At 34.1% G+C, this 18,948-nt stretch overlaps 4 protein-coding genes and 1 long non-coding RNA gene across 5 annotated transcripts in view; all 5 read right to left on the bottom strand.

Moving 5' to 3' along the window:
• The window catches only part of Fibroin2 (silk fibroin 2), a 6,569-nt gene extending 4,161 nt beyond the window's left edge, over positions 1 to 2,408 (bottom strand). The window contains exon 1 of the mRNA XM_017905508.1: positions 1,489 to 2,408. Coding sequence (XP_017760997.1) covers positions 1,489 to 2,408 — 920 coding nt within the window. The remainder of the gene's footprint in view (positions 1 to 1,488) is intronic.
• A 1,830-nt stretch (positions 2,409 to 4,238) lies between these two features.
• On the bottom strand, positions 4,239 to 5,237 carry Fibroin1 (silk fibroin 1). Its single transcript, XM_017905507.1, has one exon. It carries the CDS (start codon positions 5,235 to 5,237, stop codon positions 4,239 to 4,241), a length of 999 nt encoding a protein of 332 aa, XP_017760996.1.
• Positions 5,238 to 6,456: 1,219 nt separating this feature from the next.
• LOC108551389 (uncharacterized abhydrolase domain-containing protein DDB_G0269086) lies at positions 6,457 to 8,250 on the bottom strand. Its single transcript, XM_017905531.1, has one exon. It carries the CDS (start codon positions 8,248 to 8,250, stop codon positions 6,457 to 6,459), a length of 1,794 nt encoding a protein of 597 aa, XP_017761020.1.
• Positions 8,251 to 12,063: 3,813 nt separating this feature from the next.
• On the bottom strand, positions 12,064 to 17,946 carry PPP1R15 (Protein phosphatase 1 regulatory subunit 15). The gene is given in 3 exon segments (XM_017905526.1): positions 12,064 to 12,373; positions 16,059 to 16,293; positions 16,366 to 17,946. Coding segments are annotated over 2 exon segments (1,779 nt in total). The 5' UTR covers positions 17,935 to 17,946; the 3' UTR covers positions 12,064 to 12,373; positions 16,059 to 16,083.
• Positions 17,943 to 18,895, bottom strand: LOC108551385 (uncharacterized). Its single transcript, XR_001890475.1, has 3 exons — positions 18,648 to 18,895; positions 18,033 to 18,096; positions 17,943 to 17,956 (listed from the first exon to the last, which is right to left on the bottom strand). It is a non-coding gene; the product is annotated as an uncharacterized LOC108551385 (long non-coding RNA).
• Positions 18,896 to 18,948: the final 53 nt, after the last annotated feature.

The raw sequence follows: 18,948 nt of genomic DNA, 5'->3' as shown, positions 1-18,948 counted from the left end.
AATATTATTGCTAATGGTGCGGATCGGCATTGTTGTTCTTGTCTTGATGAAGTTGTATCTTAATATTTGTGTCCGGAGGTAGTATTTTCAGGTGCGCGATGCTCTTTTGGGAGAAAACGCGTGTGATTTTGTTGTCGCAGCAGAGTTTTCTTTTTTGGAAGGTAAATGTTTGGTGGAATAATAGAGAGATATGGTTGTTCGCTGGTATTATTCTTCGATATTTAGAGCAGATTTTTAGCCTTGGTATTGAACCTTATTTCCTGATGACGTTTAGGTTTGTAATGAAGATGTTGTTGGAACATGTTGTAGGATAAGATAATCATAACATAATCATAACATAAGATAATCTAACTTAATAGCTTAGCGACGAAACTCATCCTCGATTTTACAACAGATGGTGCACTTGAATAGTAACTTCGTCGTATCGAGTAGCTAAGACTTCGGGTGAAGAATTAATCGTTGATCTTTATATCTGACCTTTTAATCGATCGTTGATCATATTGATCATAGTTAGATCATATTTGGAAATCATTTCGATAAATTAATTATCATAACTTGAAAAAAATTTGAAAATTGTTGAAATGTTTAGATAGATTTATTAAAAATATTTTAATGTAGAGATCAAGAATCACGATAATGTCACAGTACATTTATTTATAGATATACAACATACAGATACTTTCTGTTTCAAAATACACATCCAGAATGGAAAGTATAACGAAACGATGAATAACGTCTGTGGGATCATATTGGTTTATTAAGCAACACAATGTTTCATAATTCGTGTTTTAAATAGTTTATTATCATACATATCCATCTCAGGTTTAATTACATCTTAGTAATATTCATAATTGCAGAGTCTACGGGAAACGTAGTACCATATTTCACCTAACATGATTTCGCGTATAATTGAAGAAATTCGGTGAAACGAAATTTGACATAGAATTTGAAAAATCGCTCTGAAAAAAGGTTCTCCTTAAAGAATCGTGCCAGACGCATCTTAATCGGCTTTAGGTATAATTGATTTTTCACAATTAATAAATACATCAAATTGATATAATTGTTGTTTATTTCTTTTATATATAGTTGCATTTGTTACATATACTATGAAACTTTCTTAAAATTTCTACATCGCAGTTATTATCTTTCAGACAACGCAGATCATAAAAGACTTGTCAAAAAAGAAAGGTTCGAATATCTCAGTTACATGTTCTCTTCGGTGTGGAACAAATGAAAAGGAATTAAAATATAGGAGCGCATCATTAATAAAAAAAGAATGCATTTGCCAAAATTGGAGTTGCTACGACAATTTATTTTCACTAAAACAATACACGGACGAATCTCAGCTGTGTTAATCTTTATCTGCCTTCATATTATCCCGCCAGTTTAATCAAAGTAATCGCATTTGTCCCTTTGACAACGGTCTCTTGCCTCTTGACCCGCCAATCCTCTGGCTTAATCATCTACCATCCTCTACCTCCTTATTACTGTTTTTTTCCCGACGACAGCTTCTTCTTATTGATGATCTGCTTTGCCAGTGCTACGGCTTTGGAGGCAGTCTCAGCCTCCGCGGCAGCGACTGCTTCTGCCGTGACCAGCAGAGTCTCCGCTTGTGCCACAGCGGCCGATTCAGCGTTCGCTGCTTGAGATTCCAATTGAACAGCCGCGGTAGCCTTAGTGGTAGCGACTGCTTGTGCACTCTGCGATTGATCCACGACGGTTCTTGCCCTTGCCAATGCTACTTCCGCCGCAGCAGCGTGTCTGGTCGCCTCAGATTCTGCCTTGGCGGCAGCCTCAGCTTTGGCCAAGAATCTGGCCGCCGCCTTCCTGGCTGCTGCCGCTTTGGCATTAGCCTCTGCTGCAGCTTGAGCTTCGGCAGCCGAAGCTTTTTTCGCGATGATCGAATCAGCGTTCGCCTTTACCTGGGCCTCTGTAGCAGCCGCAGCCGCGGACGCAGAAGCCCTAGCAGCCGCCTTTGCTGCAGCCGTCAACTGTGCCGCTCTTCTTGCTGCAGCTTCAGTCGCCTCGCTCGCTTTCGCGGCAGTGGTCAGCAACTGGCTAGCCGCTTGGCTTGCTTTGATTGCTTCTTCTCGTTTAGCGATCGCAATGACAATTGCTGCTTTTGCTCCAGCCTCTGCTCTCTGCGTCTCAGCAGCCTGCTTCGCAGCTGCCGCGGATGCTGTCCGCGCGGCTGCCCCCAGTTCCAAGTTCAATCCCACGTTCTCCGACGCCCTGGCTGCTTTTAGCGCGTTTTCCATGGAGGAGCCAAGCGTGTCAGACCCATCGCCGAGCTGCTTTGGTGCTTTTGGTAGGGGTTTCGAGTGCGGCGGCTTGTCACGTTTCACCAAGTGGCCCTCAGCCAGCCCCCAGACCAGCAGTGACGTGACGAATATTGCTGGAATCTTCATGTTCGACGCAGCTTCGCTAATTGATGTCGAATCGGAGGATCATTCGCGGTTATATACTGGTGACGGGACAATTGTGAAAACAGCAGGTGTTTTCAATGAAATTCGTGTCTGTTCCGACATGAACCTAAAATATTGTTTTAAGGAGTACTGAAAGGGAGGAGGCCTCGTGGTGAATTTGTTATTAGTCCGTGTTTAGTTAGGTGTCGTGATTGTTTGTGATTAAATATTTTCCTCTTGTTAGGTATCTGGTGATCGCTTCTTCGGACAACGCAAGAAGAAGACGTGCAAGAAGACGTTTGTAGATCGAGCACATCTTTCGGTTAGATTCGGAGGAGGGTAATTAATAAGTTTATGGTTGATCGATATAAATATTTCGGTTGTTCTATTTGTTATACTTCCAGCATCTACGCTTGTTTTTTCTTTTCTTTACAAGCATATATTATTGTGAAGATAGACTGATGGAGAACGTTTCTTAACCCAGCGTTGAAGTTCTCAAGTGCCTGAATGATTCTTGGAAGTTGTTTCGCAATTATTATGTACAAAACGAACTGAGATATTAGTTTTAATCACTTAGACTAATTCTAATGTCTAAAATTTAATTCAAAACATATCCACGACTGGGTGATAATGAATTTGATTAATTAATATAAAAAGGGGATTAGCGGAAAGTGAGTCTTGCAAGCATTATGAAGAAATGTGTAAATAATGGAACGAATATCTTCATTCCTACAGTGATACTTATTTTAACAATTGACTACTGCAGAAGTTACTTATTACTTGTCCAATATTGAAACAGATGTATTAATACGATAATTTAGTATAATGTATCACAAAACTTTGTAATAGGGTGCAAAACGAAGATTGCAAAAATCGTAGAGGGTAGGGTTTTATAGGTTCTAGGATCAGGTTCAGTATACAATGAAGAAAACATTTTCTTTAATATGCTTCTATAGTTTTTATTGTACTAGTATATCGTTATATTGTATTACAGCAATAACTTCCATAAAGGGAGCTAGTAATACTCGTATACAATTATTCTCCACGCATAAAAATTGAGTAAAATAAATAACGTAAATGATACTACATTCTTCTCTCTTTTTATGTAAGTATTCACGAGAGTATTTGATGAAAATAGCATTACGATAGCGATAATTTTATTACGATAATGACCTATAAAATTGTTCTTAGTAATGTTTTTTAATAATATTTCTACGATTTTGATCGTAACGACTGATCATCGTTATGGCTGCCAACATATTATTTATTTCCGCAATAACTCTTTTGTCTTATTTACGATATTGAAAATATTCTTAAAAAAAGTATCATTCTGAAATGAGAATTATTCGAAACATTTTTACCAACTTTACATCTGATTCGTTGGTGACAGATTAACCTCGTTCTAACCAATCAAGGAAAGCTTAACATAATATGTGAAATAAAAAGCAAGAACATTCGATTACTAGCAATAATTTCTTTATTTAAATACACCAAACATGATGGCATACAGTATAATTAATACTCGTAGATATTTAATTAAACATTCGAGAAAGAAAACTGGAGGAAAAGTAGAAGAACTAGAAATTAAATTTCCAATCTTCGAAGATCCATCTAAAGCTGTCATTCTGCTGGAATAACAAAGAGGCAATGCAAGGAATAACACCACAGGGCTACGTATATGCTAAACCAATTTATTTTCATCATTACAATCTCTGTCTAACTATAGGCAACATTGACATGTGTATTTCCTCCCGAAACATTTAATACATCCTACAACGACCAAACATTACTCTCGAACGAATCACGTCCCCCAGTTACTCAATTCATTTTCCTCTAACGTGTCCATTCATTGCCTTTCTTCTTATGCTCCGGTTCCTTCATTTCCGGCTCTTCGTCTTTCCAAGATTTCGGTTCTGGCTTAGGGACTTCCGGTATCTTCAAAGGAATCTTCACGACTTGTTTCGCCAGATCGATGTTAGCCCCAATTATTGCCTCTTCTTCGTTTCTAGAGCTTGCCTTTGCGGCAGCACGAGCCTTGGCTGACAAAGCCGCGTCGATCTCCCTGCTCTTCGCATCAATGCTTGAGATAAGTGCAGCAACTTCGGCTCTAGCCTCGGCTTCAGCAGCGCTCCTTGCGCTGCTCGTGGCTGCTTCCTTTGAAGCGGCTAACGCGGCAGCGGCAGCTCTGGCTGCTGCCTTTGCAGCAGCTGCCTTTGCAATGGCGGCTTCCGCGTGCCTCTCAGCTTCCAGCGCCGCGGCCGCAGCTGAGCTTGCGGCGGCCGCCAACTGAGCTGCGGCTACCGCCTTGGCCTTAGCTTCCGCGGATGCTTTAGCTTGGGAGTTAGCTGCCTTCGCGGCAAGTCTCGCTTGCAAGGCAGCCGATGACAGCGCGGATGCTGAAGCCTTTGCAGAAGTCGCAGCTTCCCTGGCTGCAGAACTGGCCGCTGCAGCGATAGATTCAGCTTCCAGCTCAGCTTTGGACAAAGCGACCGCAGTCTCCTCGGTTGCCTTAGCTTTAGCGGCAGCTTGCGATTGTAACGTTGCCGATTCTTGGCTTAGTCTCGCCGTCTGGTCCGCAGAGGCGCGTGCCTGCGCTGAAGCTGCGGCCGAAGCTGCCGCTTGCGCGGCGGCGTCCTTTTGCGAGGCCAGGGCTACCTGGCCTGCACGAAGTCCTGCTCTGGCGGTTACAGCAGCGGAAGCGGTGGCCGACGCGCTACCCTGGACGAGATGAAGCAGTGAAGAGGAACCTTTACCGCCATGGGATGGTAACAGACTGGCGGACGCTAACCCCCAGAGGTAGAGGCACGTTGCGAGCAGTACTGGAATCTTCATGTTCGACGTCGCTTCGCGGATTGATACCGGGTGTGGATTGCTGGACGGATTTATAGCGCCGCGGACAGTTGTGAAAATAATGGATGATGCAGTCTGGTTTGACGTGATTGAAAATATTGTTTCAGCCCGTTCCTCGGGATGCTTCCGATGATATTTGGTTTGGAACTGAAGATGTTTAATTAAGTGCGGTTATCAATGGATTGGGAACGGAGGATGTTAGGTGTTAGGTGATCGACAAGTTTCAATAATTTATGGGCTATCCTTGCATATCGTTTCCGATGACGTTTTACTTTCTACGATTTTGTGTTATGGCCTACTAGCCAAAACCGAGTCAAAGAGAATATTTAAACGAATCAAAAGTAGTATTTTAATTTTCCATTATTTTAGCTTGTTTATTTCTTTAGACTCGTTTTTATCTTCTGTCTGAGCAGAAATGACAACTAACTGTGGCTTTTTATGATTAAAAATTATGATTGCCATATAAATTCTATTGAAGTATAAAATAGAAAAAATCATGTCTAGAAATCACAATTGCTACCAGCTTTGACAGGAATAGGTAGATATTATAATAGTAATCTTTTCGCTTCTTTTAGTCTGAGTCTTTTGGTATTTATTTCTACACGTTATGTTATAAAATGACGCTTTTGAATTTAATCACTAATTTGGTAACATTTTCATGATAAAGACATACGTAAAAGGTCAGAAATCATTAAATTTTGTATTGGATATTGTGGTCCTATTATTAAACATAACAATATTGTTTTATCAACTTCATTATACCAGTTTTAAAGATTTTAGAAGATTTAGAAGAAGAATTTAATGTAGAATATACCGATCCTGACTAATAAGTACCATAATGTCTATCTTAAACTTTATTTTTAAACGCCATTTTTTCAGCACGAAGGCACGCATGTATGTAAGTATGTAGTACAGGTCAACAAGTAAAAAGGAGTGATTTTGTCTTATCAAATATACTTTATTAATCAAATTAAAACATCATAAAATATACATTAAAATATATACAATAACTTTACTTTTTATATTTTCATCAGTAATACGTAGAACGCTTGTAAGGTCTATAATATGAAAAATTAGAACAAAGGGATTTCAGGAAAACGGAAACAATAAAAGACCAAGTCCATTGCTACAACATTATATTTATCATTCCTCCTGTTCTTCATCTAAACAAATTAAAACATCATTTCTCTTCTTCTTACATTTATTCATACTTTGGAAATAAATGACCCCCAATCCCTCCTTTCTCTCCACTCTTCCAATTTGCGACTGTCTGCCTCAGTACTTCCGCTTGCTGCTCATTAATTAGAGTACCAGACAAACCCAATCCGATGACAACTCCATTTCTCACGCCTTGAATCGGATTCGCGTGAGCTGCAGCCGCAGCTTCAATTGTGGAACCTTGAACATCCACCTCAGCCACAGAGGTCATTTCTTCCTTAGCCGCTGCTCTAACTTCCACGAGCGCAGTTTCTGCTCTCGAAACTGTAACTTCCTGCGTGGCAGCAGCATCGCTAGCAATTTTCTCATTACTCATCTGCAAGCTCGCTAATTTATTAATCGCAACAGCAGTAGCTGCAGACGCACTAGCAGCCGCTTCTGAGGAAGCTTTCGCTCTAGCAGACACGCTTATAAGTATCGCAAGTTTATGTTTCGCGTAATCGACAGCAGCCCCTTCGGCGACGGCTGCCTTTACCGCCTGGCTCATTATGGCAAAAGCTTCTGTTTGTAAAGCTAACGCAGATTTTGAAGAAATTATAGCTTGCTCAAGTGCAAGCTTCAGCGTACTAGCCGCAGCGTTAGCATTACTAACAGCGATTGACTGAACAACGGTGGCCCTCTGAACAGCTAAGGCCTTCACAGCGGCGTTTGCTCGAGCCATAGCCGCGATCCTGATTGCTCGCGCAGCTTCCTTTGCAGCCTCGCTAGCGACTGTAGAAGCTTCTGCTGAGAGTTTCGCCTTCTCGATTATTTCTTCCGTAATTACAACTTCCGTTTTGCTGGTTCTACGAGTTTTGAGTATCGATACGATTTTAGTCTGTAGTTGAGAACGAGCTTCTTCTTCCACCTTCGCCTTTTCTTTCGCCTGTGCAGCTGCTGCCGAACTAGCTTCTGCAATTGCTCGCGCGGCAACCAAAGCTTTGGACTCCGACACCACCAAAGCTTCAGCCTTTGCTCGAGCTGCTGCCTCCTCCTGAATCTTTGCTTGCGCCTGTCTAAGAGCCTTCAATTTAAGCTGCAGCTGCCGTCGAACTTCCACCGCCTCCATCTCGGCTTTCGCTCGCGCCTCTGCTTCTAATTTAATTCTAGCTTCAGCCTTCATTTTTGCCTCTTTAAGAAGTCGTATTTCCTCGCTGGAAGAACTCTTCGATTCATTTACCTTAGTAGACCAGCTCCAAGTTTTAACCACCGGTCCTTCCGTCACATAGGTCTTGGAAACAACCTGTTTCTTCCCTTTGCCCTCAGATTCCTCCTTCATATCGTGCCAATTGGATTCCGTCGACCCTATTTCAGTTTTCAATTTTGGAATTTCAATCCCTTTGATCTCAGTACCTGAACTCTTGCTAACAGATTTCTCCTTGGACAACGGTTCTCTTACGGTTAGAACTTCGTGCAAAGCTCCTCCTTCCATTTTCAGTGTCGCTTTCTCTTCCCCGATGTCGAGTTTCTCATTCATGGCCGACAAAAGCGCCGCCGATGACGCCGCATTTTTTGACGTTTCTCGCGTGGACGAAGAGAAACTCGTCGCGGACGACTTTGCGCTCGATGTCTTTAAATCGATTTGCTGTTGCCCTGTGTTTCCATACTTCTGATGATTATTAATCGAAAAACCCTCCAACGTAGTCGGTAATATGTATTCTACGTCTTCTACTTGGCCATCATTCTCTTTGTTTTCTGAAGCGTCGAGGCTGCTTGCGAATACGACCTCTTGGTTTAACAGCGCGCAGGTGACGAAACAGGCGACGAATATCTTCATCGTCGATGGAGCGACCTGCATTGATCACCGTTTTCGCGATTCGTCAATTATATACTGTGGTGAACAGTTGTGAAAACAATACTGGTAGTTGGATGACGCATGGTAAGTATATCGCTGATTGGAAAAATAGGGTCTTCGATCGGAAAATTTTTTAATTTTGTACCATAAAATCATTTTTTTTTTTTAGTTTAAAGCCATTTTTGAGCAGAATTTCGGTTAAATGATCGACAAATGTAATATCAGAATTGCAAGTATATAAAATTTACCATTTTTCTTATGCTTTTCAAAATGTCTAATCTTTGTTTCGTAAATTAGTGAAACATTTTAGTCGAATATAAAGAAATTTTTACTGATATTAATTGTGAGAATTCATTATTGACTCTCCCGTAGATTTCGCTTGATGAAAGTTTTCGAAGAATGACAGAAGTTGAGAGATCTTATTGACCTGTCAGCGAGACTGAGCAGCAGTTCGTAGCTTGAAGAGTTCTGGAAAGGAAACCTGTACGTGTTTTATCATATACTGTCCCGAAGTCTCGCACTTCCTTAAATAAAGCTTCGTGTAATAACAACTTGTGCAAACGTCCTCGCCCCACTACCATAAAGTTTCATATCGCCTTTTTTTCAAGATCCACATGTTATATTTTTTTTACTTGCCCGTTATATAAATTTGTCGTCAACGACAAATAATACAGATTTTGAAAGAAAATGACGAAAGCGATTTTTTGGTTACTGGAAATGGATGCTTCTGGGAACTGTAAAAAATTCAAAAATTTCATTAGCACCTTTCTTACAAAAATTACACTCGATGTACACAAAAGAAGCGTTTTCTTCAAAGTAATCTCCGTGTTTATCAGAAATGAAGGAAATGGGAAAAAGCCGTAATCTTCCATTTCGCATCACTTATATAGGTTTATGTCGTTTACATTCCAGCTTAGGAGTGGGAGTTCGTTCCATCGATGCATCATATCACATACAATAAAAGAAAGAAATAATCCGTTGGTAAATATTTTTATTTCCCCAAAGTTATATACCTTAGTAGATAACTAAATGTAGCATCTATACACTCACATTTGACTGTAAATTTCCATTCGCGACATTTTAAGATTGCATAATAATCATATATAACATTCTTCTTTTTTAGAAAGAAATACAAGTCGCTTGACTTACTATAATGATCCACGTGGTGCGAAACATTGTCGTAAATCCGGAATGTCAGGTTCAACTCGTGTTGCAACCGGTTATCTGTCGCGAGGTTTAGTAACATCGACAATAGCCTTCCAAGTATTCCAGGGAAGGTGGCTATCGTTGAACACAGAGCTGAAAAATTATTAATTACAATTTATTGAATGGATTCTGATTACTGCGATTGCTAATGTAAGATTAAATCTTGAGACAAATGACCTGACTTACTTTACAATTTTAAATGTTTTCAGACATATCCTAATTTGAATATTTCAGAAAGTGTAGCAACCATAAGAACAAAAAGAAGAATAAAATATGGTATAAAATTGCGATTCCAATATAATACTTCCATTGGTCTATTATAAGTTATTTTCCACATAACAATACTCGATATTTAACTTTCCAGTCTTGAGAACATGTAGTTTCCACATATAGTATCTCCATAAAATAAAATTAAAATTAATTAAAATAAAATAATATAAGTTTTTACATACTTATCTCTTATTTTTAAAAAATCATAATCATAGACTAACAATACAATACTGTTAGTCTACAACCCCATTAAAGGCAAACTAAAGATGATTTTATACCGGATATGTGAATGGTGTAATTTTTTAAAAGTTCCGTAACCGGATATTGTTGCATTGTGGAACATATGGTAGCAACATTCCGATCTAATTGAATTATATCAGTGCATGCATGCGTACACGTGTACAGAGCTTGTAAAATCTTCCATAAAATTGTCGGATTCATTCGAATCTTTTGCGTGAACGATTCACTCAATTTAATGTTATTCTTCTGCGACAAACGATTTATCATACAGATATTAAAACAATCACAAAAGAAGTATTGCAAATATGTTTTTGTAACTTTGTATACGAGATACTGCATTTTTTAAATATTTTTTTAGTAGTAAACAAAGCGACCAAAAAATAATTATTTGAGTCATATAGAAAACATAACCTCAACCATTAACGACTTATGAAAAAGAAGTAAACATGGAACATCCTTTATGATTAAAGAATACGTACTTTAATATTACAAATAAAAAATTCATAAGATCTCAAGAAATTAATTTAATTCTTTTGTTCCTGACATAGATACCGATGTATCGTTAGAAATGTCATGAGAAAAATAAGCAAATGCATGTATTTCTTAAATATTTCTAAATATTTAAAGATATATAAAACTACCGCAATAGCAGCTTGCGATCTAAAGAGACGATCTGTTCCGAAATGGCCACCTATCGATTTTAAACAGAAACATTTCGATTTAAAAACTGACGTTGAATTATCAGTCGATAAAGAAAAGATTCTTTATACACGAATTATGAGTGTTAATACGCTCAGAGTATCGCAAATATCACAAGTACTTAAATGTTAAGAAAGAAATTTAAGATATAGACAAATATAAAAGATAAACGATAGATGTATTAAACAAAGAAAACGAAAGAAAATGTAAGTAAACTGACTTAAAATATAAATAAAGAGATTAATATTAAAGAACCTTGTATTGGTCAACTTACTGTTACATATGCTGTTTTAAACTCAATACCAATATTCTACATTTTTTAACAGAAAATAGTGCTTCAAATTCTAATTGAAGTACAAATTTCTTTCTGTTTTCGATAGTATCATTACCAGACATTATTAACGTCAATAATAATTATCTCATCAAGGATAAGTTGTAATCTATACGTTCATTGGAGATAGACGATTCATTGATACGAGATTAAATGGGCGTATCTTGTTACAGAATACAAAGATCTTATCGCTAGAAGCTAGAAAACTGGGACAACTGTTATATATTATCTACCAAACAAAAAGTCTTCTAAAATTTTCTCGCGCTGCACGGAATTTCACATATGCGCCATACACAATCTCCTGTCCTCATCATCGATCGTGAAAAGATGAAAGCAGATCGCATTGAATAATGCTCGAATAGTTATATTTTTTTTTTTTTTTTTAGATCAGTTTGTTGGTACAAAAGTGATGCACGGAATCGCGAAGCATGGTAATCTGATAAAAAGGGAACAAGACGTTAGAACAAAGCAAAGATGACACTTGCTGTTTGATGAATCATCATTCAATAGTATTCGGCATTTTAAAAGACATCCGGTTTAGTTAGACCGAATAAAGAATATTTAAAAATATAAAAAAGAATTAAAGGTATTTTAACTATTATTATAAATAAAGATAAACGCAAAATTGGATAACAAAATAATTTTTATTCGTTATGTAGATACTATTAATATTATTTACACTGTCAATTTGTCTAAATTTTCCTCGATACATACAAAACATAATTTTATATTTTAGTATTTTTATTTACTTATATAGTACCTTTTAGTGCAACATTTTTCTTCAATTAATACTTTCAAAAGTTGCGTTTCTTTCTTTGGTAACTGTCTTTGCTATTGGAAAATTGACTTCCCACAATTTATAGAATTGCAACTACAACACTAAAAGAACATATTTTATAATAAAGATCGGCTGTATTAACGAAAAGCAATATACAATATACAAACTATAATAGAAAAATAAAAAATGTATATTTCAACCGACAAAAGCTCAAAAAATCCCAATTTAAATCAAATAATGAGTACCAACAATTTGTTTTATTCTTCTAGACACAAACTTCACCGGTATCATTTACTATAAACAGCGCTAATTAGGTTACCATTAACAATTAATTAAAATCACAATAATTCTATGGTACGACGCCAAGAAGCAATTGGTGAGTAATTTTGTATTTTTGCAGTCATGCAATCCAACATTCAAGAAAGGGGAGTCAATTTGTCAACGTTATGTCAACAGCACATTGTGTCGAGAAACGCAGTGTTGCAAAAGTCCATGGTGTAGCCCTCTCTGTTGCATCAACCATCCAGTTAAAATCGTGCCCATCCTCTTCCGGTTCACCTTTTCCTCGACATTCTTTCTACTGCAGATGTTTGACGCATTTCCTGATCAATGATTAATATATTATTACAAATTGTTACACATTTATCATCACTCTCCTAACCATAGACATGTTAGTTATAGATAAATAATAAATGAAAATTTTTGATTACTTAAGGGTCCTTCCTTTAGGGTATATTTTTATAGAAAAATTGTATACAGAGCTAATTCTAATGAAAATGATGAAAAGAATGCATTTGAGAAAGTAGACGCAGTGCAAATAAAATGTCGATTACGAAGTCTATGGTATAACGTATACAAAATATAGTTTATCATCTTATTCGTTCATTATTCATTTTCAAACATGAAATACTTTAATGGTTTCGAACAACACATTACGTTTCTATTACTTAACGGGTTTCTTCATTACGTCACGCGTATTATATCTTACAGCAAAAATTCAAAATTTCTAATGCTGCAATTGTAATTCAATTCCATGGAATCATGATTCATCAAACCGTGCACGATACGGAATCCTGGTAAATAAAGCAACTGCCAGCAATATAACTACACTGGAACCAATACATGTGCACTAATTAAGCGTAATTCGATATCTTTCGAGCGTATCCTTCATTTTGATCGCGAGAAGCCTATAGCAAATAAAACGCACACAGATTACGATAAAGTAATTTTCTATGAAATAGAACGAACGATAATTCCGTAAAATTTTTTCTGTACTTCAATGTCAAAAATGTATAGTAGTCGAAGATTGAAACTATTCTACTTCATCTTTTTATCTTATCATCTGTACCTACCATGATACGAATTAATTTATTTATAATAAATATTTATAGAAAAAAATTAAACATAAGGTTGCAACTAATTAACTTAATTATCTTTACTGATTCATTAACATTCAGAACCTTAATACGTTTTACGTGAGTATTATGTATTCGTATAATTCCAAAAATAAATAAAAGATTATTTTAAATTACTAGAAAACATTGAACATATTGAATTCCTGATACTTTTTAATCTTTATTTGAATAAAAGTTCAAAAATAACATTTTTATTATCATTTTTGTTTCAAGAAACATATTTCTACATTATACAGCAGAAATGTTTTGTTATCTAATTACAGGCTTTAATAAATCATCCCGACTAGTCATAAGGCTGCCGGTATTGTTAAAAATATCTATCGTATCCATTCTATCGAAACTAAACGGCAGTGTCGAAACAACATTGTTTTTCGAAAAGAACCTGTAGGTGGACAATTAAGAAGCAGGATCCGTAACTGCAACGTTAGTTTTCTGACCACCAATCAAACACTCAGTCATGTAACTTGCCCTTGACATAATTTGAATTGTATTATTAGATTCATTGTTAAACTCTGAGAAATTTCTCAAGTTACTCATGACAGGGAATCTAATAGTGTGTCAGAATCGTCACAAGCCTCCGACTTCTTTTTCATAGACGCGTACAATTAATATTTTCATAATAATGTCATATTAGTGATAACATGTACAATTAAACCAGCAAACATATTTCATTTTTAATGAAATCCCATACGTAAATGTTTGTTATTCTCTATGTTAATTTTTACTTTCATAAAGTCTGGTTCTCTTTTTACGATTTTTGATAAAAAATTGTGTTAATTGAAACTGTAAAATGTTAATTAGAATCTTGCTTCTGTTAATGAATATCATATTTCCAGTGAAAGTTACTTTTACTAAACAGGTGTTGAAAATTTCATTGGGCAGAATGTTTCATAAGCCATTATAAAAGAGATTAATGTGTTTATTCAGCTGAATATATACATATATTTATATATTAGATATATATACAATGTTATTCTAATTTCCAAAGTGAAAATACTATCCTAGTTTTTCTTAGTAAGAATTAGACATAAGCGACTATATGTGTGAAGATTGAGTCTTCTTTTCTTCACTGTTATATGTATTAGAAATTAGAATCATTTCTAAGCTACTAATGGAAAGAAACTGTTGATTAAGTGCAGATAAAGTAAATTACAATTTACCATACAGCGTCACATATATCATCAATTTTCGTATATACACAAAGAATAATCACTAATTCATTTTAAATACATAGTATACATGACCAGTTTAGCAAGAACGATTTATTCTCTTCGCGATCATTTACATTAAATTCAGCAAACTGTTCATTCTTTAGTGTAATGTATGAATCAATAATTCTAAACATACTAAAAATAAAATTATCTTTGTTCAATTAAATAATAACAAAAATGTACATTATTTATGTAAATACACATTTAAACATAAATTGAATATTGATTCACTAAATATTTTCCTTGATATCACTCACGTGTATTTAACGTAACTATTATTTAAAATAAAATTTTCAATTATATCAATACGTGGCGCTTTACTTCATATATCAATATATATGATATTAAATAACAATTAAAACTGAAATAGGACTTATCTGTTATCAAAATAATAAATCTTGATTTGAGTGCAAATTTTTAATTAATATATTTAATCACTTTAAATTAAATGTATTATAACTTTACATAATAAATATAGTAACAAATATTTATTGCTATTGTTGTATTCAAATTATTAAATCGAATTTTATTATAACAATCTAGTAAAAGAGAAACAAATAACATGCATTAATAAATCTACAGTTAAAAATGAAAGTGGACATTTTTTATTCATTACTTTTTATATACTTAATTATTAGAAATTAATAATTATTAAAAACTATTGTATTTCCATATTATTAAAAATGATTAAAAAATTAGAAACTACAGATATATTTTGATTAAGTTAGTAATTAATGTCCACTTATCTATATATTTTATTATTTAATGAATGAGAATTTAATTGGATCATACAAAATTAAATATCTATTATATGTAGTAAAATTGTCACACATATGAATAATTCCAAATGTCTGATTTAATTTCGTCTTTAAAAAATATACCATAACTTCATTATTGTAAATATTATAAAACAATTTCAATTTTATTGTAAAATAGTTGCATAGAAGAAGAGAATGTATAATGAAAAAAAGAAACATGAATAATTACTATTTTTTGGTGAATTTCTTTTAGTATAAAGAAAATGACGAATAATTTATACATTTAGTGACTAGTGTACGATTCAAATATTTGTGAATATTTCTTAGCTTACATAAATAAGATGAGATAATTTAATTAAAAATATAAATATACGTGTTATTTATGTATTTTGTATGTGTATACGCGCGCGCGCGTTTCCGTGTAAATAATAGCGTTATTTATTATCCTATGCTATTTACCCATAATTGTATGAAGTATTTTGGGAAATTATTAATAAAAAAGCATTTTTTATTTATATAATATAAATTCTTATTCTTTTTTTCAGTTTTTTATATTAATAGCAGTGTTTTGCACATTAATCAGAATTAGAACTTAATTGTATGCTTAAATATAATATACTATCTAAGAAAAAACATCTATAACCTGCAGAATTACGAATTTCTTGTAAGAACAAGTATGTAGTGTCTACCAATCAATATTATAATTTACAGAATTTATTTGAATTAGTGAACATATTGTATATTTGAATTAATGAACATATTATATTTTAACATAGACATCTTATACCATATATTCACAGCCTATTTTGTCATTTTAAGAAACTTATTATACACATTCTTTTTCCCTTTAATACATCATCTTCCTCTATACCATACTATTCTAATTTTGAATGATACTGTTACCTTAAGAAGACGGTGGATACGAATTTTAATCGGTAAGTACAAATCGTTCTTGCCAAATATGATTTCTGTGCTGAACAGTTAATATTGGATTAAGAACACGTTCTATACAATTTATACGGCTTCTAAATCGTTCTCTATCTCTAGCCATTTCCTCCCATGGACCTTTCCGAGCTGCACGATACGCATAATCCCATTTCACCATTATGTGAATCATCGGATTTAAATTAAATTTTACCTACAATAAAAATCTCGTTCCTTATTATCACAGGACTGTAATAAGTAATTTAAATAGTAAATAATAAATTACTTTTTGAACTGGAGATATAGATCCTTCATCTTTACATGTTTCTTCATCTTCACTTGCTCGAACTATGTCGCTTTCTTCGCTTGTTTGATCTACATCAATCTCCTCATTATCATCAAGGTCACTTGTGCAAGTTATTTCAGAACCAGTTTCAAATACTATACAATAACTATCTTCTGAATCAATAGAACTTTCTGATATTAAACGTGGTCGAAATGTATTCATTTGCAAATTGTATCTATTTTCAAGAAAATCGTCTTCAAAAATATTTGTTTGTTCTATGCATTCGGGTATGCTTCTCATTTTTGTAGAAAATTTAGATATTCCTTGATCAACGTTTTTGCGTGTTTTTGGTTTCTGAATTTTAGGTTTTATATCGGCTAAAGTATATGTCAGAGGATCCACTGTTTCCTTCATAATATGTTGAACAGCATCTACTACATCTTCATCTAAGCTAAAACAGTCTTGTGATTGAAAACTTTCCATTGTATGATACATTTGAAGTTCTTGCCAATTTCTAAAATCACTTTCTATGTCTACAGCAATGTCGTGCTTAATGCGTTCCTTTCGGTGTCTCGTTTGACTAACTCCTGAACGTCTTAGCTGTGACTTTGCTCGTCCTCGACCTCTACTTTTTGCCACAGCATTAAGCCTTCTTCGTTGGTTAGGTGAAAATGACCGTTTCATTGCCAAATCTGATTCAACAAAGTCTGCTCTACAAAGTCGATCTGTTACACCACTAAAAACCTTTTGTAACATCTTTGTAAACATATTGGACATTGTAATTTGTTCAACTGACTGTATACTTAATGTATCTATATTACGTGTTAAAAAAGAAGTTTCCATGTTCATAATCATCTTATCATTCACATTGTTGTTAGTGTAATTAAATAATTGTCCCTTATTAGAAGCATTTCTACTATAATTATCTTCAATGTTATAACAATTTTTCCTAGCATACATTTTTTGTGTATTTATATTGGGACAAATGTATTCAAATAAGTCCTCTTCACTTATTTTGTTCAAATTTTGAACAGGTATTAAGTAATTATAGTTATTTGTATTAACTTCAACATTCTGCTGAACAATTGATTCCTCTTGATCAGATTTGTTTGCAATGTGGTTCTTGTTAGCAATATACTCATAACCAAAATTGAAACTATCTTTCATATTTTCATTAAAAATTTTGTTCATGTAAGATTTCTTTTCATTATATGTATCATTATGAATTCTCTCAACAATATTTAAAGATTCTTTTACTTGAGCATCGTGAATGTACACATTATCAGTATTTAATGGCTCTGTTTTATTTGTCAAATTTTTAAAAAAATCATGTGAAATTATGTCTCCATTGTTCACAACTGTTACAGACAATGGGTAATTAATGCTTGCTATGAATGAAGCAGGAACTTTAGAAAATTGTTCCCAAACTATATTCAAAGCATTAAAGACACTGTGCAACATGTTTCCTTTTTTTGGACTTGACATGTTTTCCTCCCCATTTAATGCATTGTTCATTGGATATATCTCCTCCATTATGATTTCTGCAGGTGAACTCTACATAGAACACATGTTTAACGAGGAAGCAAAAATACTACAAGAAAAATATTATATTTAAGAAACAAATTTAAATTTTTGAAAAATTATATCATTTAAATTTTATTACATACATTATTCAACACACTGATATTCCTCTATAACCTCTCTCAATTCTCATAGATCTCCTTTGTTTAGCTGTAAAATAAAATTTAGCATATTAAAAATATTGTTCACAATTGTTTAGTAACCTATAACTTAAAAAATTATTCAATTTAAACTATTAAACTTTAGATTATTTAAACTTGATTATAATTTAAAAATTGTCAAAATTATAAATTACCACGTATTTCTTTTTAATTTTGTAAAGAAATATTCGATAATCATAATCTTTATATCCCTCTTTAATAAGAGATGTATACTGACTTTCAATATAATAACTTTATATTTTACTAACTTTATAATTTCAATAGCAAGTATTTAAATAACTAATAAAAATGTTAAACTTCATTTTTACATTTTTGGAAATATACTTGAAATCGATATAACGTTTATATTCACGATGCAAACATTTCCGTCAATTTATCACGTATATTTTAGATATTTGTTAAGATTAGAAATTGTTAAATAATTGTATATTCATTCCGAAGTATTATTCAGACTTCAGTAAGACCATAGTGGCATAATTATAATTTAATATTATACATAATAATGCTATAATTCAGCAAACTGTTTTCACTGATACATACAACAAAGATAGCCTCCACAGCTGTGACAATTATAATCACGTAGGATATTTTGTTTGCAATATGACAACTGATTTTTCACTGTACTACACTTTCTATATCTTAACAATGAATTTTCGATAAATCTTGTTACTTCAGATACAATATTTTGCTTTGATTCTTCAATAATTTCGAAGGATTCCATTGTAAAGTGACACATTATCTCAACACACATTTTAACGATAACTTTTAAGCGGCCATTTTCAACTAGATGCTGCATGGGTCATTTATAACACATTTAGTAGAGGCGCTACTGTAACAACGA

Source organism: Eufriesea mexicana, unplaced genomic scaffold (assembly GCF_001483705.2).
Source record: "Eufriesea mexicana isolate 0111107269 unplaced genomic scaffold, ASM148370v2 scaffold3953, whole genome shotgun sequence".
NCBI classification, from domain to species: Eukaryota; Metazoa; Arthropoda; class Insecta; order Hymenoptera; family Apidae; genus Eufriesea; species Eufriesea mexicana.
This window is presented reverse-complemented; position numbering and strand designations above follow the sequence as displayed.